The sequence below is a fragment of the Emydura macquarii genome, unplaced genomic scaffold (assembly GCF_026122565.2).
Source record: "Emydura macquarii macquarii isolate MOO-44397 ecotype Brisbane River unplaced genomic scaffold, CSIRO-AGI_Emac_v2 contig_629, whole genome shotgun sequence".
NCBI lineage: Eukaryota > Metazoa > Chordata > Testudines > Chelidae > Emydura > Emydura macquarii.
In genome coordinates, this window is record NW_027130766.1 from 4,850,580 (window position 1) to 4,874,284 (window position 23,705).

Sequence of the window (23,705 nt, forward strand, 5' to 3'; positions counted from 1 at the left end):
CATTGAGGATTGTCATTTTGAAATGGAAACATTCAGAAACAGCAGGACGGGTAACAGAGCTATAAAACTAATACTTTGTTTACAACCACGGGGTTTGGTGAAGGGTGTCCACAATAAGGCGTGTGTGTGTGGATGGTAATGCCCCATGCACCACATACAGATTTCTGAACCAGATCTGTCTTATGAAGGCATTAGAGGCTCAGCTCTAACGAAAGGGAGGACTCATGAAACCAAAGTGAGATTTACAATGGTATTAAACAGAGGCATTACAGTAGCACAACTCATGACTTCTCAGAACAATATGCCTTCATGTCTCTATCAAGGAGTAAACTGCTTTATTTACTTTGCTCTGGTGTGTGAGGTGTGTCCTATGTAAAAGTTTTCCCTTGGAGAAGGCAGGATTCCATTCTAAATCAGGCCAATGACAGACCCCAGCTAAGATTTTCTTTTCAACAGGGGGGGAAAAGGGGTCGTGAGTTGTTAAATGGCACCATTAATTCAGGAATGTTTCCATCTTTCAACTTCTCAAAGCTACTTAAGCAGCAATATGCAGGCTTCCTAAATTTACAATAGTTGATATTCTACATAAACAATCTGTATTGAAAATAATTCAACACACAGGACATTGAAAATAACTGTGCAATTTGATCTACAAAAAGGCAATTTCTTTAGATGTGTTACCTGGCCTGGATCTTCTTTCAATGCCACAATAGAAATCTGAGAAAGGGGATTATAGCAAAGGAATTTTTTGGGAGAGGTGGGCGCACAATAGTGTACAACTGTTTAACTTTTCAATCAGCGCTCTTGTAAAACAAGATTAAGCCCTTCATCAGTAGAAGCATTTTACCAGCCAGTTTGATGGTGGTAAAAAAATCAGGCCTATTTATTTGAACTGGGTGTGTTTCATCTCCATGCAGGTTACTTTAAATACATCCTTGATGTAATGGCACTCACAGCCAGCAGCTCAAGAGGTACGAATTGCTTAAAATGACTCTGTTCAAACTATCAAAGCTTTAAGAACAAGCTTTACTACCCAGGCAGCTTACGACTGACCAAGTTTGGCAAGGAAATGTTCTGCTGCTATTGACATTTACTCCCCTTCTCTGGAGAACTCCAGCAGAAGATGGCTTCCTAGCTATAAATGCCCCTTATCCTAACATTTAATTTTTCCTGGATCAAAATATTAGAGGGGGCAGGGACTCTCACTGACTACAGGGGCTGAAAGCAAGTAACTGCAGTCAAGGAAACAGAGCACTTCCTTTTGGAAGAGCCAAAGTGTAGAGCATTTCTTAACATTAACTCCACTCAATACCATAAAAACAGACTTTTGTTTTTTTAAAAAAGAACCAGTGATTCTCTCTCCAATGTTTCCAGGGTAAAAGCATCTGCGCTTCATTTGAGCTTTCGCAGCTTGTGTCCATTTTCCCCTCTTCCACCTCAAGTTCAGCCAGCACAAGCCACCCAGCGACTGGATGAAGCTTTGAGAAAGAAGCCTAGAGTCCACCCTGTTTATCTTTGGTCTGTCTATAACATGCCTAGAAGAGACATCAGCAGGTAGATGGGCTTATGCAGAGCACCGGTGTCCCACCTTCCCACAGACAGAAGTTAAACCTGGGCAAGCAGCAAATGGGCCTAGTATCCATGGACTCCACCAAAGTGCTCCTACAGCTCTGGTCCTTAGAGTTCAGCATCGCCAGAGGGAAGGACACATACTGGCTATTTAAGAACAGAAAAGCTGTAAAATGGAGTTGCATTCTATATCTCATTCTTTTAATCAAATAAAGAAAAACCCAATGCCACGTGCTCCAGCTTTCTAGCATAGGAAGTACCTTTTAGAGTAGCCTGTCACAAGCTTGGCTTTGTCTAGCATGAAGTCCTCTTGTTCAGTATCCACCAGAGCATTAAAGGAGACAGAAGAACTCTCCCAGCTCTGGGATTGGCTTGATTCTCAAGTCTGTCAGGGGTATTCTAGAGTTTGAAGACAGAACATCTCCAGGCTTGGATTTTTCCACTTATCTAGAGACCTCTAAGCCTTGGAGCTGCCTTGAGTGTCCGTCTCTGTCTCCGAGGAGCTGCTGTCAGAGTCTATTTCTACATTCTCCTGCTGGTGTTTCTCTTGCACCTTCAGCCGAATTCCTTGCAAACGGATTAATAGGGACTGATAGTCAAAGTGGCCTCGTTTTTCACCAAAAGGATCCTGGGTGGAAACAAACAAGGTTTAGAATAAAAACCAGTTGTTTAAGTCACATTTATATGGTGCAAAATTATATCACAATCTACACAGTATCGATGACATACACCCATTTCTAGGGCAGGTGCAACAGCAACTGAGCAGACAAGTGCGTGGCAATGACACATTTTGGCCAAAGATGCTTATTAAACCCTTGCTCTTTGCCAAGCATGTTATGGGCTCTTCAGTGTCAATGCAGAGCAGATGGGACCTTGGCTCTTTTAAAGGGCCTTCTCTGAAAAATCCAGCTAAAGTTAAACTTGAAGGAACTTAGTTTACCTTCCTCAGCCAGATGAAAGGCTGAGTGGATGCTGGCTGGATTTGAACCAGGTTTTCAAAGAGCTGATGACCTGGTCTTAGGAAGGAAGGAATGACAGTCTCAGTAGGAAAGACTAAGGAGTTAGTAACTAGCATGTCACAGTGCCACAGATGTTTTATAAAGGAAGGCAAGTATCATTATCCCAATTCTACAGATGGGGAAACAGGCATAGAAATGACCAGATTTGCTTACAGTCACATACAGCTGGGCAGTGGCAAACAGGCGAGAGAGATTTAGTTCCTATTCTCACACCCTGAAGAGACCACAGTGGCAAGGCTGTTGGGAGGAAATTTGCACTACCACTACACGAGCTGTAGCTGCTCTGGGATAAAGAGGATGACTTTAAGCTCCAAAACTGGGAAGCCAGCTTCTTTCCCAAACGCTACGCTCACATAGAAGAACTGATGATGATACTGATGCCAGTGTTCTGGAATGGCTTCATTTTCACACCAGTCCAGTCTTTTATCTACTGATCATCTAGTAGGCGTGTCTATGCCACAAATACTATATACAACTGTTGGGAACAGGAACACAGCAATCGCTCCCCCTGTAAGACTGGCACTGTGTTTGTACAGTGTCTAGCACAATAAGGTCCTGGTCCATGACACGGGCTCGTAGGTGAAAACAATTGAACCTCTGCTCCTTACAGCTACAGCAGTTATGACTGTAGAGTGTTCCTGAATAACCGCTCAAGTCATGTGGTTTTACAATACAGCCTCTGGTCATTGTACTAGAGATTCCAGCTGATGTGAGTCAGACAATGCTGCCTGGTGGCAATATTCAGTCCAACCACAAGTTGTCACTTTAGTCATATGTTGTGGGTGTTCTAATTTTATGGATTACAGAGCTGTTTCCTGACAACGGGCATGTGTAGATAGTAGGTTGTAAGATTAATCATCTCCCTCTTTCACCAAAGGCAATAAATACCTTGTAATGAGTCAGATGGGAGATGGCTGATTAGAAAAGGAAGAAGTTTCTATTAATACAGAACTATCTTAGCAAAAAAAGCTGGAGAGTGGCTTCGGAGCAGTACTAGGAAAGGCTTAGTGGCCTTGAAAGCATTGTACTGAGTCAGAAGTCAATGGAAACTGAAGGCACTCGGCACCTGAGCAAAGCACCTTTGATTCCACACTTAGACTAGCTAAAATAAAAATTACAAGTTACCAATCCTGATGACCAGATAGAGACAGGAAGAAACCTCTCCCTCACTTCTTAGGATTGTATTGCATAATTAATAAACATCAAAGTAACCGTGATGGGTATCCTAAGAAAAGATTAGGAGCATCACAGGAGTTTTAGGATTTCCTCCAAAGCACCCAGCAGAAAAACACCAAACTAGCTAAACCTGTGACAGGGACATAGAAACTGCCCTAATGGAACCAAGCCATTGTCCAAGTGGTGGTGGTAGTTTCCTATTCTCTTAGCATGAGTCAGAAGATAGACATGAAGAGGAAATACAAGCACATTTAAACTGGTGTATCTCCCCTAAATTCTGGCTTTCAGAAGGAACTTTCAAATGAAGTACAACTGACACCACTAGACAGAGAATTAAGCGGATACTTTGTGTGAGGAAAACCGTGTATTACCAACAATAGGAATTTCCTACAGCCTTATTTCGTGGCTGATGTGAAATCCGAGCACACGTCTGGAGAGAATTTAAGAAATTCTACCCTTCAAGGAACTCCCGTTCTCCTCCCCCCACTAATTAGCCACATCAAGAGTCAAGCTAATGACTTCCCTCAACCAAGGTAGCCAGGATAAGAAGAGCTGTGGCCCTACCTCAGCAAGCAGACATCACGTTGCATCACTTAGCTGGCACGTCACTTTTATTTCTTACAATTTAACAGGTCATTAAACTATGCCTTTCTGTAGCATGGACAGCTGCTTACCTGCATTGTCTGTCCTTGGAGGTGAAGCCTCTCTTTGCATACGCCCTCGTAGAAATCAAAGTACTCCATGAAAGACTTCTCCATAACACCCCTGGAACACCAGGAAAAAAGTACATGGTCATTGCAGGATGAATGAGCATTTCAGCAATGGTCTCATCACCTTGTGGCCACATGTGACTTCATTCAACACCAAGTAAGTAAACCCCTCGTTCATCTAATCCACAGCACTCAGCATGTGCCATAAAAATGTACGAGGATGATCCAAGCTTTCAAAAAATCTGCCCTGGCAACCATTCCACTCCTTAGCAGAACCTCAAACACATAGGGTTTGCATTAACTTGTGTCACTACCCTGACTGAATGACACCATATCAGGAATAAGATGATCCAGGAGAGGCGGTCATGTAAGCAACTGGACGTATTGTGAGACAAACCAGGGCAGGGAACATGTACAGGTGCTGTATAAATATTAGACTCAATTCAATACACATTGTCAATGCACAGTAGGAACAATTAGCCATCCACCCATGCAGGACAGGGACGCATCATCAATATGGGAATGGGAACAGAGAGGTTTAGTTGTGCCCATGGTGAAATAGCTAGGGCTGGAACTCAGGAGTTTAGGAACACCAAGCTAGGAGTTCCTGGTACCCCATACACTGTGTGACACTGCCCTTTCAGAGATCCAGCCCCTAACGGTGACTCAGTAAGTGCCCAGTTAAAGTGAGTATAGCAGCGCTCACTTAAAGCAGGCCCTGACCGTGCAGAGTGAGATGGAACCCCATCAGTACATTCACTCACATCCCCCCCATTACCTACCGTAAAGGCTCAGGACAGGGACACTTGCCATCCAGCATGTCACACACAGCTACTCGGATGGTCTCATGCCGAATGCACTCGTTATAGTTCTTACTATCCCCGGGGTGCCTCTCCTGTAAATGTAAATTGCTCCACTGAGTCCATGTTGTGTGAATGGCTATTATCCCTTCCCTGCTCTTTGGGTCACACTCCACAGTGAACTCTCTTCAGATCTGCCTGCCCAACGTACAGCGATCTAGTTCACGCTGAAAAGCTGGTAAGAGATTCCACATGTTCCCAGAGCATAGAATTCAGGTACCTGAGATGGATCAACTAGACTAAAGCCAGCACAACTGTCTGTCTCTCCTTCTCTCTTAGGAACTGAAGGCCAGGATAACCTTTGGTTCACTTATGATGTAATATGTCCCAGGGAAGCCATTTACTTTCAGGAGAGATTTGCAGAACTAGAAAAAGCCCCTGCAGACATAAGCAGTTTCCTGTATGCTTCCAGTTATTCCATTACCTCACTTAAAATGTAATTAAAATAGGATTCATGGAATTGGCTCTGTGGCATGAGTGCTAAAAAATGTTTTAACCCATGCTCTTGAGTTTTTATGTAAGGTGACCATTAGCACTGACAGGATACTCCCCCATAAAATCTCAAAGGGAATTACAAGCATTTGTTCATTAACCCTTGCAGCTGTTCTGCAAGGTAGGTAGTATCATATCCATTTTACAGGTGGGGTAAATTGAGGGTTGGAGCAGTTAACAGATTTATCTAAAGTTACAGCAACTTAGAGCATGGGACAGAAAGCAGGACTCTTCAAGGTCTATCTACCAGACAGCACTCCCTTTCCCCACAAGTATACATTTCAGCTAAAAATAGCACTCCATTCCAGAGGTGCTTGCAAGCCATACATCAATGGTGTCTGGGGAGCTGAACATCAAAGACTTGCATAGCCTCAAGACGATTGACTGTCTCTTTGCAAAGGTTCCAGAGTGGTAGCCGTGTTAGTCTGTATACAGCAAAAACAACGAGAGTCCTGCAGCACCTTTTCTGCCCGCAGAAATTTGTCAGTCTTTAAGGTGCTACAGGACCCTTATTATTTTTTTCTTTGCAAAAGGGAATTCACAGTTGGGGTGAGGGGGACAGGAGCCAAGTCATTTCAGAACTGGAGTAAACCGTGCTCACAGAATTTCAGAATCAGAGCTATTACCTGCTCAAAGCCAGGTTCATTGTGATAGGGGTTCTCAGTCATCAGAGACTGTATGGAGATGAGCACTGAAGAGATACTCTGTGCTGGGCTCCAAGCAGGACCAGTCCAAGTCCTGAAACATCAAAAAACCATAGGAACATATTTAACACAAGAACTAGAATATGACTCAGTGACCTCCCCACCCCCTTTCACCATTACCATTCCCAAATTGACAAACCCCAGTTTAGGAAATCAGAAAAAGCTAGGAAGTGTCTACCCAGAAGGGTAAGTGGACAAGAAAAACCAGCAGGGAGCCAACAAGAGCCCCCCCATGATCCGCACTGTTCCAAAGACTTTATGGGTGAAGCTAGTGAATTTCTTCTCTCACAGTTGTGAACCCTAATCTGGATAGGGTAAGATTCTTGTACGTTTCACTTCACTGCAAGAACTGAAGTGCCTGGCAGACAGAAAAGAGCAGCACAGCTGGGGAAAAGCAATGCATCAGAAAGGTCCTCCAGGGCACTTTAAAATTATGCGTCTTGTTTGCATGGTTTTTGGCACTAGCTCAGACAGGGCCTTTTACTAATAGAGGCTACCATCACCGGGAGAAGCTCATTAATTTGGCCTGATGACTGCAGCCTGCTTTTCAAGATTCAGGTGAGAACACTGTTGGTCTAACTAGTTATATACTTATAACCCACCTGCCCAATATTAGGGTTAATATTGAAAATGCTGGAAAATGTTCTGCTTTAATAATACCTAGTTCTTATGCAGGGTTTTCCATCTCAAAGCACTTTACAGTGGAGGTCAGTATCATTATCCCCATGTTATAGATGGGGAAAGTGAGGCACAGAGGTGAAGTGACTTGGCCATGGTCATCCAGGAGACCAGTGGCAGAACCAGGATTAGAACTCAGGTCTGAATCCTAGTCCAGTACTCCATGCACTAGGCAACACTGCCTCCTTTAGTAGCAAATATCTACTGGTCCATATTCCACATACAGGGGTGCACACACCTTTATGCAGAGGGACATTGCTAGAAAAAGCTCTGCATTGACAACCCTTAACCCTTTTGCTATATAGATCATTTTCCCCAACTGGAATAGCAGCATTTGAACAGAGGGATGCACCTGGCACACGGAGATTCTTTCTAAACCCTTTCATTTTACTGCACCCTTCTCCTCCTCCCAGTTTCTTTCTGTTGTGCATGTCCCAAGTGCTTTAGGTGGTCTCCCCAATCAAACGCCTCCCCCTTCAAACCCACCCCCCCTTCACATCAATAGTTTTCCTTCCTTAAACCGTTGTTCTGTGTTTGATCTAATTTAGGACCCAATCCTGAGAAACAATTTGCTTCACTGCACGTGCTCGGTGGTGCTCAAGATCATGCCCTTACATTGCTGACATGTCAGGAATGATGTGTTTGCAGGATTGGGACCATCAGTACAATCTTCTTTAAGCACAATAGCCCCATTGCAACTAATGCAATTGCTCATAGGCTTAAAATTAAACATATGCAAGGTCGGAGCTGAAGTTTGTAAGACTGCTGTTTGAATAGGCAGTGCTCTAGTGGGGACTTTTAAAAGAACTATACTACTCATGGTTTTGTGCCAAGTGCAGGCGGAAGCAGAGAAGCAGTTAAATAGCTTTCAAAGGAGTTCTTAGTGGCTTTTTTTTTTTTTTTTTTTAATTTCTGTTTTCTTTTTAAAAACCACACACAGGAAATTAAAACCACGAAAATCTACAAATCAGACAACAAGTAGTTGTGGCCTTCAAACCACAAAAAGCAGAAGAAATGCAAAGTTCAGGCCAAAACTCTGTGGTGGGAGATGGGCTGAGGGCTGTGCTACTTAGGCACAATGGAGTGAGATAACAGAATTTCAGTCCTGGCTTTTAAGTAAGTCAGACCCACATTTTACCTAAATTTTGACAGCTTTAAGGCCTCAGTCCTGCAAGAGATTTCATGCAGGGTCTGTGCGGGCAGATCCCACCACAGAATTGGAACCTAAATATGTAAAGAGGAACACGTGCTGCAGAGAACTGCCTGCAGCAACCTCCTGGCTTCCCCTCGGAACAGCTTAAGTCTCCTCTTACCCTAGAATACTCAGGCAGACTTTCCCATTGCGGTAGAAGTTGGGGTTAAACCTCACTGTGTTATTCCCTGTTGTCATCAGTTTGACCCTTGGTGGGTGGATGGGATAATCTGGAGGACAGCGAAACAGGAACAAGAAGAAACCCCCTTCATAAGGCGTGTCAAATGGGCCTGTGATCAATGCATGAATCTGCAAAACAAAAGCCCATCTTGCGCACCACTTCAAAATTGCGCAGCATTGTGAAATTCTTAACAAAACCGAACGAATGCAAGAAATCGCGACAGAGGCAGAGCTCGCAACCAAACCTCTCCCACAGGCATGACATACACAGTCCACTCTTTCCCCGCCATGCAAGACTCACTTATACTCTGCACCACACCTCTCTGCCACACCTGTGGGCGATTTATGCCTACATAGCAATATTTACAAAGGGGTCATGGCAGCTGCACACTTTCACATACACCTGCCCATATCTGCACAACCAAACACACAGTAAACAGTACTTCATCATAACAGCTTTTAAAAGTTAAAAGGATAAAAAAAAACCAACAACAAACAAGAAAAAAAATATTCACAGCCTATTTCACTGATTGCCCCATCTCCCAACAGCTTATTTTCCCCACTTCTGAATTTCCACCAGCAAGAGGCTTTTCTTGGCTTGAAGATATTGTATTGATTTGTATTTACTTAAATTGATCACTTACTTTTCTCAGCCAGGACCTATGGTTAGGAGCACATTCTCTCCACACTGTAAAAGTTACCTATGAAGATCCTGATCACATACAGATTTAGCCCAAATTTACACCTTTCAGGCTATTAATTGAGCAAGATTATTTCCTTCCATGTTTCTTCAAATGTGATCACTTGATCATTTTTAAATGCTTCTTAACTCCTTGTGATTTGCAGCAAAATGCCAATACTCAAATGTTTTAAGACACTATCAATGATGTAATGCATTGTTGGATGTATGTGTGTATTTTTCAGTTTCCAGCATCAAGTTGGGCCAAAGTTATGATTAAAATACTGAGATATTCCTGTATACAGGAATTCTCTACAATGAACTATTCCCTTGCAGTACCTAACCCAAAGGTCCTGATTCAGCCAAGGGTTAGTGCTGGTGGAACCTGGAAGTGGAAATTGTGTTGGAGAAGTGGAAAAAGCTTGCAGCAATAGGAAAAGAGGTGACACCTTCACCACCACCACGAGCTCCACAGGAAACCAGTGCAGTCCAGAGTGGGTGTTGCAGGGAGGCTGGGAGATGCACTGCATCTAGTGCATCCTTTCAGCAGCTTCTGTCTGAGAGCTTATGAGGGTATCCTGACTGCAATGTGCTCCTTAGTAGAAACCACATGAACAGGCATCTGCCTGCCCTCCCTCCCACAGGAGCACAGGGACCCAGGCTAGCACAGGGAGTGCAAGTCACACCTCCATGCATCAGCTTGGGTACAAATCATGCCAAATACAGTCACTAATATGAAGTTTTTGCAGCTGGGGCACAGATGCCACCTGACTCCCAAATTTGGGCATTTACCATCCCTGACAGAAGCTTCCCATATCCAACGGCTCTCACAGTGGGGTCAGCTGTTCCTCAAACATTTCCACTAATAATTTTCAAGTGTTGGCAGCATGAAGCCAGCTGGATCGGTGGCTTTACCAATTCACATGGTCACTGAGGCTCTACTAGATGTATCTGCAGGGTCATGGCTTACCACCTCACAAAGACAGTTTCCTTAAAAGCCCCCTCCAATTTTAAATGCAACCCCTTCACACTGTCCCAAGGAAAATTTAAGCTGCACTATTCTTTTACAACCTTTTGAGGATGCACTAAGAGACTCTTCCCCACTCCCCTCCCAACATGGTACAGACAAGCCTTATATAGGCTAAATCTTAAAGTAGCCAGCAAAACAAGATACACAGAAGGAGGAAGTTGGATCAGTTCTGGATATTCACTTACCTTGGTCATATCATGGGGATCAGGCACAACAAACATACCAGGAGGTGGTTCCTTATAAATGGACATGATATCCCTGAAAAAAAACAAAAAACAAAAAACAGGAATTAGCCAGTGTCTCCCTTGGAGTCTAGCACAATCTAAGGAACAGAACTTTACACGGAGTGTGAGAATGCGTGTGTGTGACAATGAGAGCGCAAAAGGAGGTATTTTAAAAAGTAAACTTGTTACTGAAAGCATTTGTTTATTTTGTTGCTGCTTCATTGTTTTCTGGCTAAGCTGTTGCAGCTTATCCAGAATAGCTGTATGCGATAAAGAGCACACACTCTCTCTGAATATATAACAAGAAAGAGATAGGACTCATTGAAATTTGGGATGTACAGCAGCACTACACCTCTAACAGTGAAAGGGCGCCTCCCAGTGTTGACCAGAGCTGCACACAGCCACAAATGGATTTTTAAAAAGCCTTGCTGTTTGTATAGAGAATTGAGTCAAACTAAAGTTTTAGTACAGAATGACTAAGCAGATAAAACTTCTGAAGTGAGAGGAGAACCTCATCTTCCTACAAAGAATTATTAAGTTAATGCTTTCATCCATTTGGACTGGGAACCACTCAAATAGTTTGTGCCATTTTATGGCAAAGTTATAGGAGTTCTGTAACAGGCAGCAGAACAAGGATATGCAATAATTTGGCAAGCAGTGATGTTTGTGATCAGGAAGAGGAAGAATCTATTGAAATAATGCCAGTATTTATAACAATACAATAACACACTGCACATTGTTTTAAAGGTTATTTACATGCCAGACCTAAGGTGAGCAATCTTTTTACATGCAGTCTGTAATACTGCAGTTAGACAGGGAACAGCTGAATTGTTCAGTTAGCATCATACAGACAAATGAGAACAGGGTTATGGGTGGGCCAGTAACAAATATCTTATAAAATTCAATCTGGGAACACAAAAAAGAAATCCTTTTCCCTACTGATCTAGTACAAAACTGATTTGCAGATGCACAGAGACTTTGGGTTTCAGAGCACTCACTGGCAAACTGCTCACTTGATAAATTAATCTTGAGTAGCAGGAAGGCAGTTTTGATCAGGTGAGGCACCATCTTATACTCAAGGCACAGGACAAAGTCGGGAGACCCGAATGCTACTCCCGTGTCTGACACAGCTTCATCATTAACCACAGGTAAGTCACTTAGCCTATAAAAACGTGAGGCTGAACTCAATGTGGAAGGGGCAAAATGTGACTACATACAACTCAATGGAGCATAAATTTTCTTAGCCACTGGTAGCAGCAAGAATGGTTTAACCAGGTGGGGATGGAGGGGCAAGTTTCTGTTAATTCCCTCTTTAAATGATAAAGATGTGATCACTGAAATAGACCAACAGCAGTGAACTGAGAGCAGACTGTGCCAACAAGGCCAGCGGGAACCGACGGCATTTTGATGCACAGAACGCTCTCCTGACACACTAAAAACCTAGAGAGTTGCAGATACCTCTGGGGACAAGACCAAAGGGGTGATGAGCAAGACAGCCCCATGAGCCTAGCTCCACTGTGGAAAGCTAGAAGTGTTGGATGAAGAAATACATCCAGTAGTCTAGGATATATATTAGGTGGCTCAATAGGTAGCTTCAGGCCATAGAGAAGAAAAACATGGAAGAGATCATCCTATCCCTAGCACAAATGCTGACAACATGCATGTGGTGGTCACACCATTTGCTAGTGTGTGTGGATCTCATGGATAATCTGTGCCACATTTACCACAACCAAAACCCTAGGAACAAAAAAAACAAAAAAAAAAAGCTGGGAAGCCATCAAGATGGGACGGGAAAGGATGTGTGTTGCTTTTAGAGGGGCGGAGAAGGCTCCAAGCACAGACAAAGGGCTCTTTTGGGGAGAGGAGAGAAGGGGACTCCCGAACACAACTAGCTACCATCATGACCGGGCGTTTACTCAGAGATCATTTCGCCCGGGAAGTCCCTCGCTACCCCAGCAACGCGGGCGGGAGGCCGGCAGAAAGGGGAAGTATTGCGGCGGCGGCCCCGGGGGTCCTTGGATTTGATCCCCCGGCAGACAGGCAGGTGCGGGGTTCCTGGCTGGGGCCGGGCTAAGCGTGGCGCAGGATCACAGGGAAGCGATGGCCAGCGGCTGGGCCGGATCAGGCAGGACGGAGGCTCTCTCGGGTGGCCCCGCGTTTGGGGCTGAGCGCGGCGGGTCTCGCTGCCCCCGCAGGAGGGGCCGACACCACGGGACCCGGGGCTGGTCGTTACCGACCCCCCGGGGCGGGCAGGCCCGTGGGGCTGGGCTCCCCGGCTCGATCCGCAGCAGGCAGGCCGCTCCAGGGGAAGGAGTCGGGAGGCGGCCGGGGCCGGCTGCAGGCGCAGAGGCCGGGCGCAGGGCACGCCGGGTCTCTCACCGTTTGATCCGCAGCAGGCAGGCCGGGCTCGGCCTCTCGCTGTCCCAGTCGCCGCTCACCGTGGGGTCCCAGAAGGCGGAGTGGGTGAGCAGCGCGGCCCCGGCCGCAGCGGCGGCGGCGGCGGGCAGCCCGGCCATGGGGGCCCCGCCGCTCCCGGGGGGGACTCCGGCTCCCGGGGGGGCCGCCCCGAACCCCGCCGCTGCCCAGAGCTCGGCCGGGATGAACACGCCGGGGCTCCCCGCTCCGGCGGCCCCGGGCCCTACCGGGGCCCCGCCGCTCGTGGCTACCGCCGCCGCGGCCGCCTCCTCGGCTGCCGGACTCTCCGCCATTCTCCGCTGCCCGTGCCCAGCCTGAGGAGGAGGAGAGCGCAGCTTCCGGGACTCCAGACCAGCGAGTCCGCCGGCCAGACCGGCCCTGCCCCTCACCCCGCTCCTCCACCACCAACTCGGGCCAGAGTGTCCTGTCTCCTCCCACCTTCCTGCAGCTAACGACCATAGAGTCTCCCCCGCCTACCTGCAAGAGTGTCGCTCGCCCCAGAGCTGCCCACCATAAAGACTGCGATTTTCACCAGAGCGTCCCCTCACCCAACGAGTTGCTTACCATAGAGTCTTCCCTGGGAGCAGAGTGTCAACACAATCAATGAGACGCCCAGCGGAGGAGGTGTGTGCCCTGCTGCTTTTCATTCCGGGGCGGCAATGGGCGGGGCCTGGGAGGGGGAGGGGTGCAGACTTTGCGGTTGCAGGGCTCTGTGGGGCTAGGGGGTGCCTGGGTGTCATGACCCACAGACACAGCATTGCCCCTGGCCCATACTTCCTGTGGAGGGGCTTTGTCACTGTGATGGCATCCTGACATGATGTCATCACCCTGCATCACAGCATGCATGCATCAGCATGCAGTGTAGTTGGAGTCCGGTCCCTCCCAGGACAGTAGAGAGACCAGGTGGGGGAGGAGGGAATATCTTTTATTGGCCCAGCTTCTGTTGGGGCGACAGACAAGCCTTGGAGCCCCACAGAGCTCTCCTTCAGTGGCAGTGATTACCTCACCCACCTTGTCTCTCTAATCATGGCGTAAAGACATTTTGAGAGCGAGCGTCCATTCAGGAATGGTTTGTCAGTCTCCTGACATGATGTTATCATAAGGCTGTCCCATGTCAGCTCACCCAGCTACCATCATGCTGTGTTTTCACCACACCCAAAGGCAAGGACCTTATCTTCCTCCTAAGATTTTACAGCCCCTTTACAAACATTAATTAAGCCGCAGAGCTTCTCTGAAATACAAAGCATTATCATGCTCAGTTCACAGGCATAGGATGTCAAATGCCTTACCTGAGGTCATGCAGCAAGACAGTGGCAGAGCTTTGAATAGAACTCAGGAGGTTTCCTACTCGGTCTTCCGCTGGAATTTAACAATTACATTCTTTTGGATTAGCATATAGAACTTGAGCCACAAATGACCTCAAATGTATATACTTTGCAGTAGTTATAAGTTGGGACTAGTTGGTGATCTTTCCTCACACAATAATAATAATTATGGGTTAGGTTAAACCGCATTAAAACTTCTGAGTGTAACAGCCACCCTTCCATTCAATCTAAATGAGGGAGCAATTAAATGTCACTTTGTTTAGCAACGGCCCAAACAATAGAAGCCAAGGCCCAAAATACAGACCCACATGGCAAGGCTAAGTGCAAGCTGTGCCATGCAGGCTGAGGGGTTTGCCAGAGACTTATATAGCAAATGCAGGGTCTGGATAGTGACTGAGGAAGGGAAAAGGTGTGCATGTGAGGCTATGTCTACACTTAAAAATATTACAGCGGCATAGCAGCAGCACTTCAGTGTAGACACTTCCTACAGTGACAGGAGGGGTTCTCCTGTCATTGTCGTAAATCCATCTCCCTGAGAGGTGGTAGGTAGGTCGACAGACAAATTCTATCATTGAGATAGCGCTGTCTACATGGTAGGTTAGGTCAACTTAACTACATTGTTCAAGAGTTTGGATTTTTCACAGTCCCAAGAGATGTAGCGGGGTCGATTTAATTTTCTGTAGTAGACCAGCCCTGAGACAGAGGCAGAAGCAATAAAGCAGACACAGTGGCAGGCCATGACCAAGAAAGGAAACAGACAGAGCAAGATCTGGGAACATAGCCTTGAGAAAAAGCCTAGAGAGACAACTTGGGCTGAGTGATGGCTGAAAGATGTTCAAAGAAACAGGACTTTGTACATTTTTGGAAATAAATAGGATTGCATCAAAGAAATAACTATAATCAATTTCTCCTTATGGAAACAACTTACAGGACCCCAAATTTTGGCTAACCACTCAGTTCAAAAAGAGGTAACAATACTACGAAGCCACAACTGACTAACAATAAATCCTCTTCAAGGTCACTTTACTGAGGGCACAGAAAGAAAAATCAATGACCTAGAATAAAAAATAAGTTATTAGCCACAAATAAGTGCACAAGAGATCATTGCCAGGAAAAGTCAAATGTAAAAAGTAATTTCACATTCATTTGGTGAGTTACAAAGGTCAGGTAAGGCCAAAGTGCAGTCTGCAGTTATTCCTATCTCTACCAGGAGGGAGCAAAACAGAGAGACTACACCTCCCAGCAATCTATGCTTTACTGGTAGGCAAAGTATGGCCTTTTATTTACAATTATACCAACAGGGAGGTGCTGGCATGTATGGGGCCAACTGGCTGTCTTAAATAAAAGAGTGCATAGAAAATAAACAGGTTTAGAAATATCCAGACAAATATCTACAGTGGAAGAGAGGGGAGGACCCCTCCCCACACCTCCATACCATAGAGAAAGGAAAGCAACCCCGGATCAGGACCCGTGAATCACAGTTCAGGAGATGGGGTTGGGCAGACTCAACTCCTCCCCCCCCCCCCCGCCTTGTGTCTCTGCCAGCGTTGATCAGGGGTCATTGTGCATCTCTGCTCTGAGATGACCCCCAAAAGTTTGTCCTAAGATGAAAGTGCCTCTGCTGTGTTTTATGCATGTTGTACATAGTCTTGACAAGTTGCCACCGTTGCCCCTGCTCTAGGTCATCCCTCTGTAGGATCCAGTCATTCCACAACTATCCCTGATACCTGGTGCTAAGTGTAGCCTTGAAATTTATCAAACAATTTAATCAGCTGATGGGGATTCTACTCTGTGCTTCTATCTTATCACTTCTTGACTCATAACTGACTGGCTAATCACCTTTCCCCTCATGAATACAATTCTAGACTGGAAGAGGTCAAATAAAACAGGCAACAATATCTGACCCAACTTGTTCAACTGTAACAGCCTACTAAAGCTGGACATGCATTAGGGCTGTCTAAGAGCCTAACGTATATAGAGGTTTTCATTAAACTAGCTAGTTCACTTCCAAGTAGGCATATATGTGCAGGGGCCCCAGCAAGCCACTTGCTGGCATTAAGGTCCACCCTTATACATAGAGTCTACACTCACAAGCAGGCAGAGCCTATGAAGCAGGCATCATTGAGAAAACATATGTCTGTCATAAACACAAAAGCTTGCCTCTCTCACCAACAGAAGTTGGCCCAATAAAATACATTAGCTCACCCATCTTGTCCAACACAGCTACAACTACTCTGCAGTAAATAGAAGCATCACACTAAGATGGTTCCTTCTCTGTTTCAGCCCAGACTTTAAAACTTGACCTTCTGACAGATAACCACATTCTGAGTAAACTGGCATTTCACCCCCACTTTAATAGCATATACTGCAGTGATCCATGTGTTACTTGGGGGCAGTGTTAGAGTGGAAAGTCAAGAGATGAGATCTGCAGGGCAACAAGCAATCTCTATTCCCACTGATTTCAGAGGGAGTTAAAGACACTTGGCTCCTCACACACTCAGGCTCAAGGGGTGGGATCCACATGATGCTCAGCATCACAATGCCTAACTTTTAGGCATGCAGAAAATCACAAGAACAGAATTTCGACCACAAAGCCTGAGTTAAGTGCCTCGGCGCCCTATAAAATGAATGGCGAGAGATAGGAACCTTAGACTGAGCTGCCTACGCTAGCCATGGGGAGAAGCCGATGAAAGGGGTGTGTGCTAAGCCCCACCCCTCTCACAGAGATAGATGCCTGGCCTACTAGTGAGCCTCAAACCCGGGGAAGAAAGGTATTTGACCTCCTACATCACACGTGGAACCCAAAACAAAATTGCCAGGAGGAGAAGGCAGCACTCCTTTGTAACTTTTAGCCCACTGGCTAGGGCACTCATCCAGGATGTGGGAGACCCTCAGTTCAGGTCCTCTCTCCACATGAGGTCCTATGTAGCCCTATGGAAAAAGGCTACAGAAATGTGTTATTGCCACTCCCATCTTTCCTGCTGACAGCCTCATGGGGGATGGTTGTAGAGCGCTACGTGGCGGCTACTTTTATTTATGTTTAAGACCAGCCTTGAGTGGGGTAAACGAAGCTTGGTTTTTGTACATTAAGAAACCACACCTATAAATAAACCACTCATGCCCAGATCCCCAGAGGCACTGAGGCACCTTATTGCCATTGAAATAAAAGAGGTGCCTAAATACCTTAGAGGATCTGAGCCTCAGAGCCATTTCATTAAAAAAAGTAGGTGATCCTGCTCTATGTACGGTGATCACCTCCAGCAGGACTATGTACCTCCTCAGAACAGTCCACAACAAATCCATCTCAGAACAATTTAAATTCATTCCAAATCCTTTCCCCCTGCTTTCCTCTTTATCAGGGCTTCACAGTTATTTAGCCCAGATTCCTCCTCTCTCCACACAGATACATGCTCCCAGCATAATCACTTTCCTCAGAAAGGAAGATAGATACTAGGCTTGTGTAAGATAGAAAAATACAGGACGAGGCTCACTGTATTAAATGAGTGTTAGCTCACTTAGTACAGCAGTTGCCTAGGGAACACACAACTGCAGAGCCTTAGCTATTACCATGTGACCCTGTACACAAAGTGTGTCCAACCATGCAAGGGGAATGCCCCTAACTGAAGAAACGCCATACTTAAAATAGCATAGTCCTTTCACATTAATTTATATGTATTTGGCCAACAAGTTTCAACATGGATTCTTCTGAGATTCAAGTAATTCATTTTCTTCAATATAATCCCTGCCTCCTTATGGTACTTTCTTAGTACCCACAGGGGAGTTTTGGGATTTCTTTTGACTCCCAGTTACTGTTCACTGCATTAGGTTACTCCGATAAGATAAGAATAATGAGAAAGCACCCGAGTTATTACAATTAGGAAAGGTCAGGACAGAGTTTCAACAAGGGCTTTAGTATGTCAACAGCTGTTTTAGAATTAAATTATCTGAAGCGGAGAACCAGGACAGAGTTGTCATCTTCTGATTTTATTAAGCACATAATTTTTGTACCACTGAGATGCCAGAGGAAGTTTAATTTGAGTTGATTTATTTATTTGGCATATGCAATTTGGTCAAGCCAAGCCACAGCGTTCTTATCAACGATGTTGTGTTGATTTAGAACATTAGAGTCTTGGTGCTTTTCTCCCTGGTATGCTCCAGTCTCTGTTACAACACTCAGTCATGCACAGCTGCTGAGGAAGTAAAATCCATGTATTCATGGATGAGTATCAGTGATTTCAAATCAGAATTTCCAGAAGCCTTGCTGACTGGCAGAATAACCTTCATTGGTACGATATTATATGTTAGTGGTTAACAGAAGACCCAGGGAAGGCTGGTTGATGACAGCAATTTTAACCCTGACCCATCTCTCTACCACTATGCTTTTCAACCTGTGGTCTATGGAGCGCTGGGGGCTGCAGCCTATATCTAAGGAATTCACAACAGGGGACTATGAAAATAAAGTTTCAGATCCCAGAAAAGGCATTCTGTTTTTCTGATCAATAAAAAGTATGTGAATACCCCTGCCTATAGCTCAAAACCCAGAAGTGTTGTCATTCCCATAGAAGCACACCGTTTAGCACTCTGTCATGCTATGTCAAATGCCATGCTGAGCACATGCAACGTTTATAACTGAATTCTGTTCAGTCAGTTTTCAGTCTAAGACTCCTATGGCAGGGGTCCACAGACAACAGCTTGAATTTCCAAAGGGGTCTGCACCTCCATTTCAAGATTTTTAGGGGTCTGCAAAGGAAAAAAGGTTGAAAACTACTGCTCTAACAGAAAAGGAAAGTTAGACGCATGAGTCATGTGTTGTTGGAACTTCTATGATGAAAGTATATTACTACTATCAGATATGCTCAAATTCTCCTGTTGACACCCTCTAGGTACCGTTTCAAAAGTTGCATAGGAACGGCAACAAAGTTAAGATATTGATACAAGGAAATGGTGCTGTCTCATGTTACCTTAAGCACAGTTATCTGCTGTAATTTGACAACATCTGTTCTGCCTTTTGAGATCTTACGTGATTTGTGTAAGACCACTGCATTTGTGAATGCGATCAGCACCAGTGGCCATTCCCTCCAGCTATTGTGGTGGTATAACACTGCAGAATCAAGTCACTTTGTGACAACCAGCCATCTTTACTCGTCTTGCTATCTTTACAGAAGCTACTTCTCTCTAGTCCCACATGCTTACCCTTCTAGGTCATCTTTAAAAATCCTACAAGATTACTTTCTTTTATCAAAATACCACAGAAGATGCATCCCTAAGGACATCCCAGGCCTTGGCACTGGGCAATACAAAGTGTGAGAAAGGAGGAGTCAAACCAGTTTATTAAGAGAAAAGCTTTTGTTTAATTGTAAATCTGGAACGCTCTGGTGAAGGAGGCAGACTCAACCCGGAGAGGACACAGAATGATGGAAGCCATGGGATGGCCCAGAGGCCGTCACATAGCAAACAGGATGAGGAACGCCACCATCAAACAGAAAAGCCCCATGGCCTCAGACAGGGCAAAGCCCAGGATGGCGTAGGAGAAGAGCTGCTGCTTGAGAGAGGGATTCCTGTAAGGGACACATTAAAAATAGATTCCTAAGTGAGAAACAAACAAACAAACAAACAAACAAATGTATTCCACAAGGAGCCAATGATGCTCTCACACAAGCCACTGGATTCAGTAGTAAGGTTATGCCTCCTGAAGACATGAGCCCACAGAACAGTGGATACTGATGAATGTGGATATGGCATGGGGAGACTTAGAATACACACATGCATTAAGCTGGTGCAGAGAAAGAAGTGAGAGAAAGCCAAAGTACTGCACTGCATTTCTTTGGCTTCTTAGCATGCCTGTATGCAATCCACTAAGCCCCTGAAAACTGGTCTCCACTGCGTTAATTAAGCAGGCAGCAATCCCTTACCAAGCATTAACAGGATTACTTCCTCTGTGTGATGGCAGCAGCTGTGAAGTTCTACCGAATTGCTATCAACATGCCAAAAGAGTGAGAAAGCAACCGATATTCTTTACAACCTGTCCTAAACTATGTAATGTAGCTATTTAGCAGTGTAGAGAAGTCACCTTCTACCCAAGAGGTGCCCTCATTTCACTGGTAGGCAAAGTGATTCCTTGACATGTATTAATTGGGAATTGAATTTGTAAAGCTCTGGGTGTGTGTGTGTGTGGCTAAGAGATGCTATGAAAATGCAAGATCCTCATTATAAATGGTTCCTTGGGGTTTGGAACACTAAAGTTCCTTCTTTAAAGGTCTCTCTCAATGTCCTGCTCCCACAAAATAAGTAACATCGAAGACTAAGTGTTCAGAAAAAGGGCCTACAAAATTGACTGCTGGAACAGGTGAGTAAAGTTGAAGCCAGTGGCTTGCTTACCTGGCATAGCCGATGATCAAGCTGCCAAACACTGTTCCAATACCTGCTCCTGAACCAGCCACACCAACTGTGGCAGCACCTGCACCAATGAACTTAGCAGCAGTATCAATATCCCTAGAGGTAGTGCTCGTTTGGAACTCCCGGTGAGCCAGCTGTAGATGGCAAACACCAGTGGGCTGTGGGGGAGATGGGAGAAGAAGTCAGATGGTGACTTATTTTAGCTGAATACATTTAATAAATGTCTGTCTACATTTTATCCCCTATTCTAGGTCCATCAAGGGCATCCAAACTTTGCCCCGCTGAAAGGTCACCCTGGCAACTTGGTAGGGCAATACTCCAACCCATCATCTCTAGCCATCCCCTTAACGTACAGACTTCTTATCCCCATCTCTGTACAGAGTCACTAGCAATCAGAGCTGGTAACCTGGGTCAGACACTAAAGACAAACAGTATCTCCACTGTCCAAACCCACATACATCTGGCTAGTGAGGAATGCCAGAGCTAACCAGGACAAGGAAACACTTCATCCCAAGATGTTAGAAATAAAGACCCAATTACAGCAGGTAGGACAATTTTTTTTAGTCTTACCTGTATAGTCAGAGTCTCAGGCCTGCTCAATACAGATATGGAAACAGGTCTTGCCAGAGCCCTGGAACAGCAGCGGAACTGAAGTGAAAGAAAGACATTTAACTCATAATGGGACACCACGTTCCTTAGAGTTGAAGGCAGTTTACATTTTATGAAAAACAGTCATCTGTCCAGGCCCTCAAACAGCTCATGGGTGGAACAAGAAATTAAGAGCTTTCCTCAACTCCACTAATTTGAAAGCAAATGTCTCAAGAACTTAAGCTAGTTGACTAACAAAGACCTATAATCTAAGGACAAGACACAATTGAAGTCTAATTAGTGCATTTTGGGCCAGTGTTGTACACTTGGAGAGGTTTAGAATGAGGAAGGAATCCTATCAAGAGTGGAGATGGAGTTATGCTTTATATGTTAGCCTATCTTCTCAGCCTCTGGGTTTGCATACAAATGCAACACTACTGAGACTTAGAAAACATCCACCCTCTCTTCATCAACACCAAAGGTGACTGTGTTTCCTCCAGTCAAGGAGTCTGGAGAGAAAGTTATCCACCATAACACATCCCAAGCAGAAGGGTGTCTGGGATAGCATTTTGAATATAGCTCTAAACAGAAATGCCTTCATTCTCCATGGCGGCTGCATCCCCACCTCCTGGCATTACTTCTGCTCAAACAAAAAAGCTGCTTACCAGAGCTGGAGAAGCAAGGAGAGCCACAGGGGTCTGCATTTTGATTGTCTAGTGAGAAGAAAGCAAAAGCACATTAAAAAGGAACAGCACATAACCAACCCATGTTATTCTTGACAACAGAATGCACATCAGGCCAACGTGCGCTCCCTAGAACTATATACACATTTTTCTTTAGCTGCTGTGCTATAGCCTTATCCTGCTTCCTTCCCCCGATTCTCCCCTGAGTTACAACTCAGAGTCTCCCTCTGCTGCAGTTTGTTAAGAGTTTCACTTAGGTTCAGACACAGACTCACAAAAGGGTTTTGCAGCGTCTCAATCACAAGTTAATCTAAAAGGACAGACTGGCTTTAAATGGACACTGACAGAGAAGGGTTAAGTCGGTCCTTCGGAAACAAGAGAACACCGGACTGGTGGAGCAGCAGGAGCGAGGCCGTGACCTCCAAGCGGGGAAAGTCACCATGAGGGCCACGCCGGGAAGAACAGACCAACAGCTTGACTGGATTAGAACGAAGTGTTAAAGCTAGCACGTTTAGTAGCGCTCGTGGGGACAGGGCCCGTCGAACATGAACACGTCAGCAGACAGAAGGGAATTCTTGGGGGGAGGGGGGGAGCCAAAGTTTCACCTGCAGCAGACAGCACACGACCCTCCCGCTGTCCCTGACAACCCCCGTTTTCAAACACGCCGTTAGTCAGCCCCCGCATTTTAAAATGACACCTGCTGCCATGATCCAGGCACCCCCTAACCAGGGGCAGCGTGCAGCAAAGCGGGGCAGGCCAGTTGCCCCACCCCCTCCATTGCCCCCCTCCATTGCCCCAGCCCCCCCAACGGTCCCATTCCCGCCCCCACGCAGCGCCCCCAGCCAGGAAGGTCAGAGAAGGCGGCCGCCCCAGCGAGCCCGGCCCAAGCCGGAGCAGGGGCCCAGCTGCAGCCAGCCCGAGCCCCGTGACCTCACCTGCGGGCGGCGGCGACTCTCTCTCGGGCCCGAGCTCAAAGCTGCCACGAGCAGCGGCTTCGGCCAAAGGAGAGCAAGCCCCGCCCACCGCCGCTCACCTTGCCATGTAGCTCGGCGTCCTCCACGCCCATTGGCCGCCGCGACACGGTGAGCGCCGCCCTGCGGCCCTCACGGGACGGAATGCGCCCTCCCTATTGGCTCCCGTGGATGAGTCCCCGCCTACCAATATCCGGGGACGTTCGGCCGGCAGGAAACCGGGATGACGTCATCACGTCCCCACGTTCTGATTGGCTGCCTTTGGGGGGCTTCTGATTGGTTGGTTGCCTGATGGCCTTCCAAAGGGCGGTAGGGTTGGTCAAGGGGGATGTTAGAGAGAGCCCCCACTACGTCATTCCGTGACGTGAGAGCGGAAGCTACCTTGGGGGGGGGGGTAATCACGTGATGCGGTTGTAGCTGCAGATTGTGGAGGGTGGTTTAGCGCAGAGGGCATTGTCCGCGGGCAACTGGGCCGACTTGCGCTCCCCAAACCTACCTCACACAGAGGGCCCCCAGGAGTTGGCCTAGGCAGGATTCGAACCTGGGTCGCCGACCGCTATCCTGCCTGCTAGCGTGGGCTGGATTGGAACCCAGGTTCCAACCCCGCCCCATCCACTCCCCAGCAGCCGCCTCACATTTGAACCCAGTGGCCAACATGGGCTGGATTCAAATCCAGAGCCCAGGAGCGGGCCATAGACTGGCAGTTTTCCTTGCAAGACTCTCAGCCTGGTTTTGGACGTGAGGCCCCCTGAACTCATGAGTTCAAGTTCGCTCTGAATGTGAAGCCTTCACTATTTTATGTTACCGGTGATCT

At 46.2% G+C, this 23,705-nt stretch overlaps 2 protein-coding genes across 3 annotated transcripts; both read right to left on the reverse strand.

Moving 5' to 3' along the window:
• Positions 1-944: 944 nt before the first annotated feature.
• UBE2Z (ubiquitin conjugating enzyme E2 Z) lies at positions 945-13,425 on the reverse strand. Its single transcript, XM_067541105.1, has 7 exons — positions 12,893-13,425; positions 10,475-10,547; positions 8,522-8,709; positions 6,453-6,564; positions 5,257-5,369; positions 4,439-4,529; positions 945-2,197 (listed from the first exon to the last, which is right to left on the reverse strand). Exons 1-7 carry the CDS (start codon positions 13,219-13,221, stop codon positions 2,027-2,029), a joined length of 1,077 nt encoding a protein of 358 aa, XP_067397206.1. The 5' UTR covers positions 13,222-13,425; the 3' UTR covers positions 945-2,026.
• A 6,155-nt stretch (positions 13,426-19,580) lies between these two features.
• Positions 19,581-23,001, reverse strand: ATP5MC1 (ATP synthase membrane subunit c locus 1). Of its 2 annotated transcripts, none has more exons than XM_067541111.1 (5): positions 22,954-23,001; positions 21,903-21,950; positions 21,220-21,297; positions 20,632-20,807; positions 19,581-19,811 (listed from the first exon to the last, which is right to left on the reverse strand). In XM_067541111.1, the coding sequence occupies exons 1-5, from the start codon at positions 22,984-22,986 to the stop codon at positions 19,697-19,699; spliced, it is 450 nt and encodes a 149-aa protein (XP_067397212.1). In that variant the 5' UTR covers positions 22,987-23,001; the 3' UTR covers positions 19,581-19,696. The 2 variants fall into 2 exon arrangements, with proteins under 2 accessions (XP_067397212.1, XP_067397213.1); XM_067541112.1 differs by having other exon boundaries at positions 22,856-22,957.
• Positions 23,002-23,705: the final 704 nt, after the last annotated feature.

Coding starts and splice junctions, on each gene's coding strand:
- UBE2Z (XM_067541105.1), bottom strand. CDS start 13,221: ATGGCGGAGAGTCCGGCAGCCGAGGAGGCGGCCGCGGCGGCGGTAGCC. Junction 5,370..6,452: donor ATGAACCTGGCTTTGAGCAG/GTAATAGCTCTG, acceptor TTACATTTACAG/GAGAGGCACCCCGGGGATAG. Junction 2,198..4,438: donor TCCAAGGACAGACAATGCAG/GTAAGCAGCTGT, acceptor GTTTCCACCCAG/GATCCTTTTGGTGAAAAACG.
- ATP5MC1 (XM_067541111.1), bottom strand. CDS start 22,986: ATGGGCGTGGAGGACGCCGAGCTACATGGCAAG. Junction 21,951..22,953: donor ACGCCGAGCTACATGGCAAG/GTGAGCGGCGGT, acceptor TCTTCTCACTAG/ACAATCAAAATGCAGACCCC. Junction 19,812..20,631: donor TTGATCATCGGCTATGCCAG/GTAAGCAAGCCA, acceptor TGTCCCTTACAG/GAATCCCTCTCTCAAGCAGC.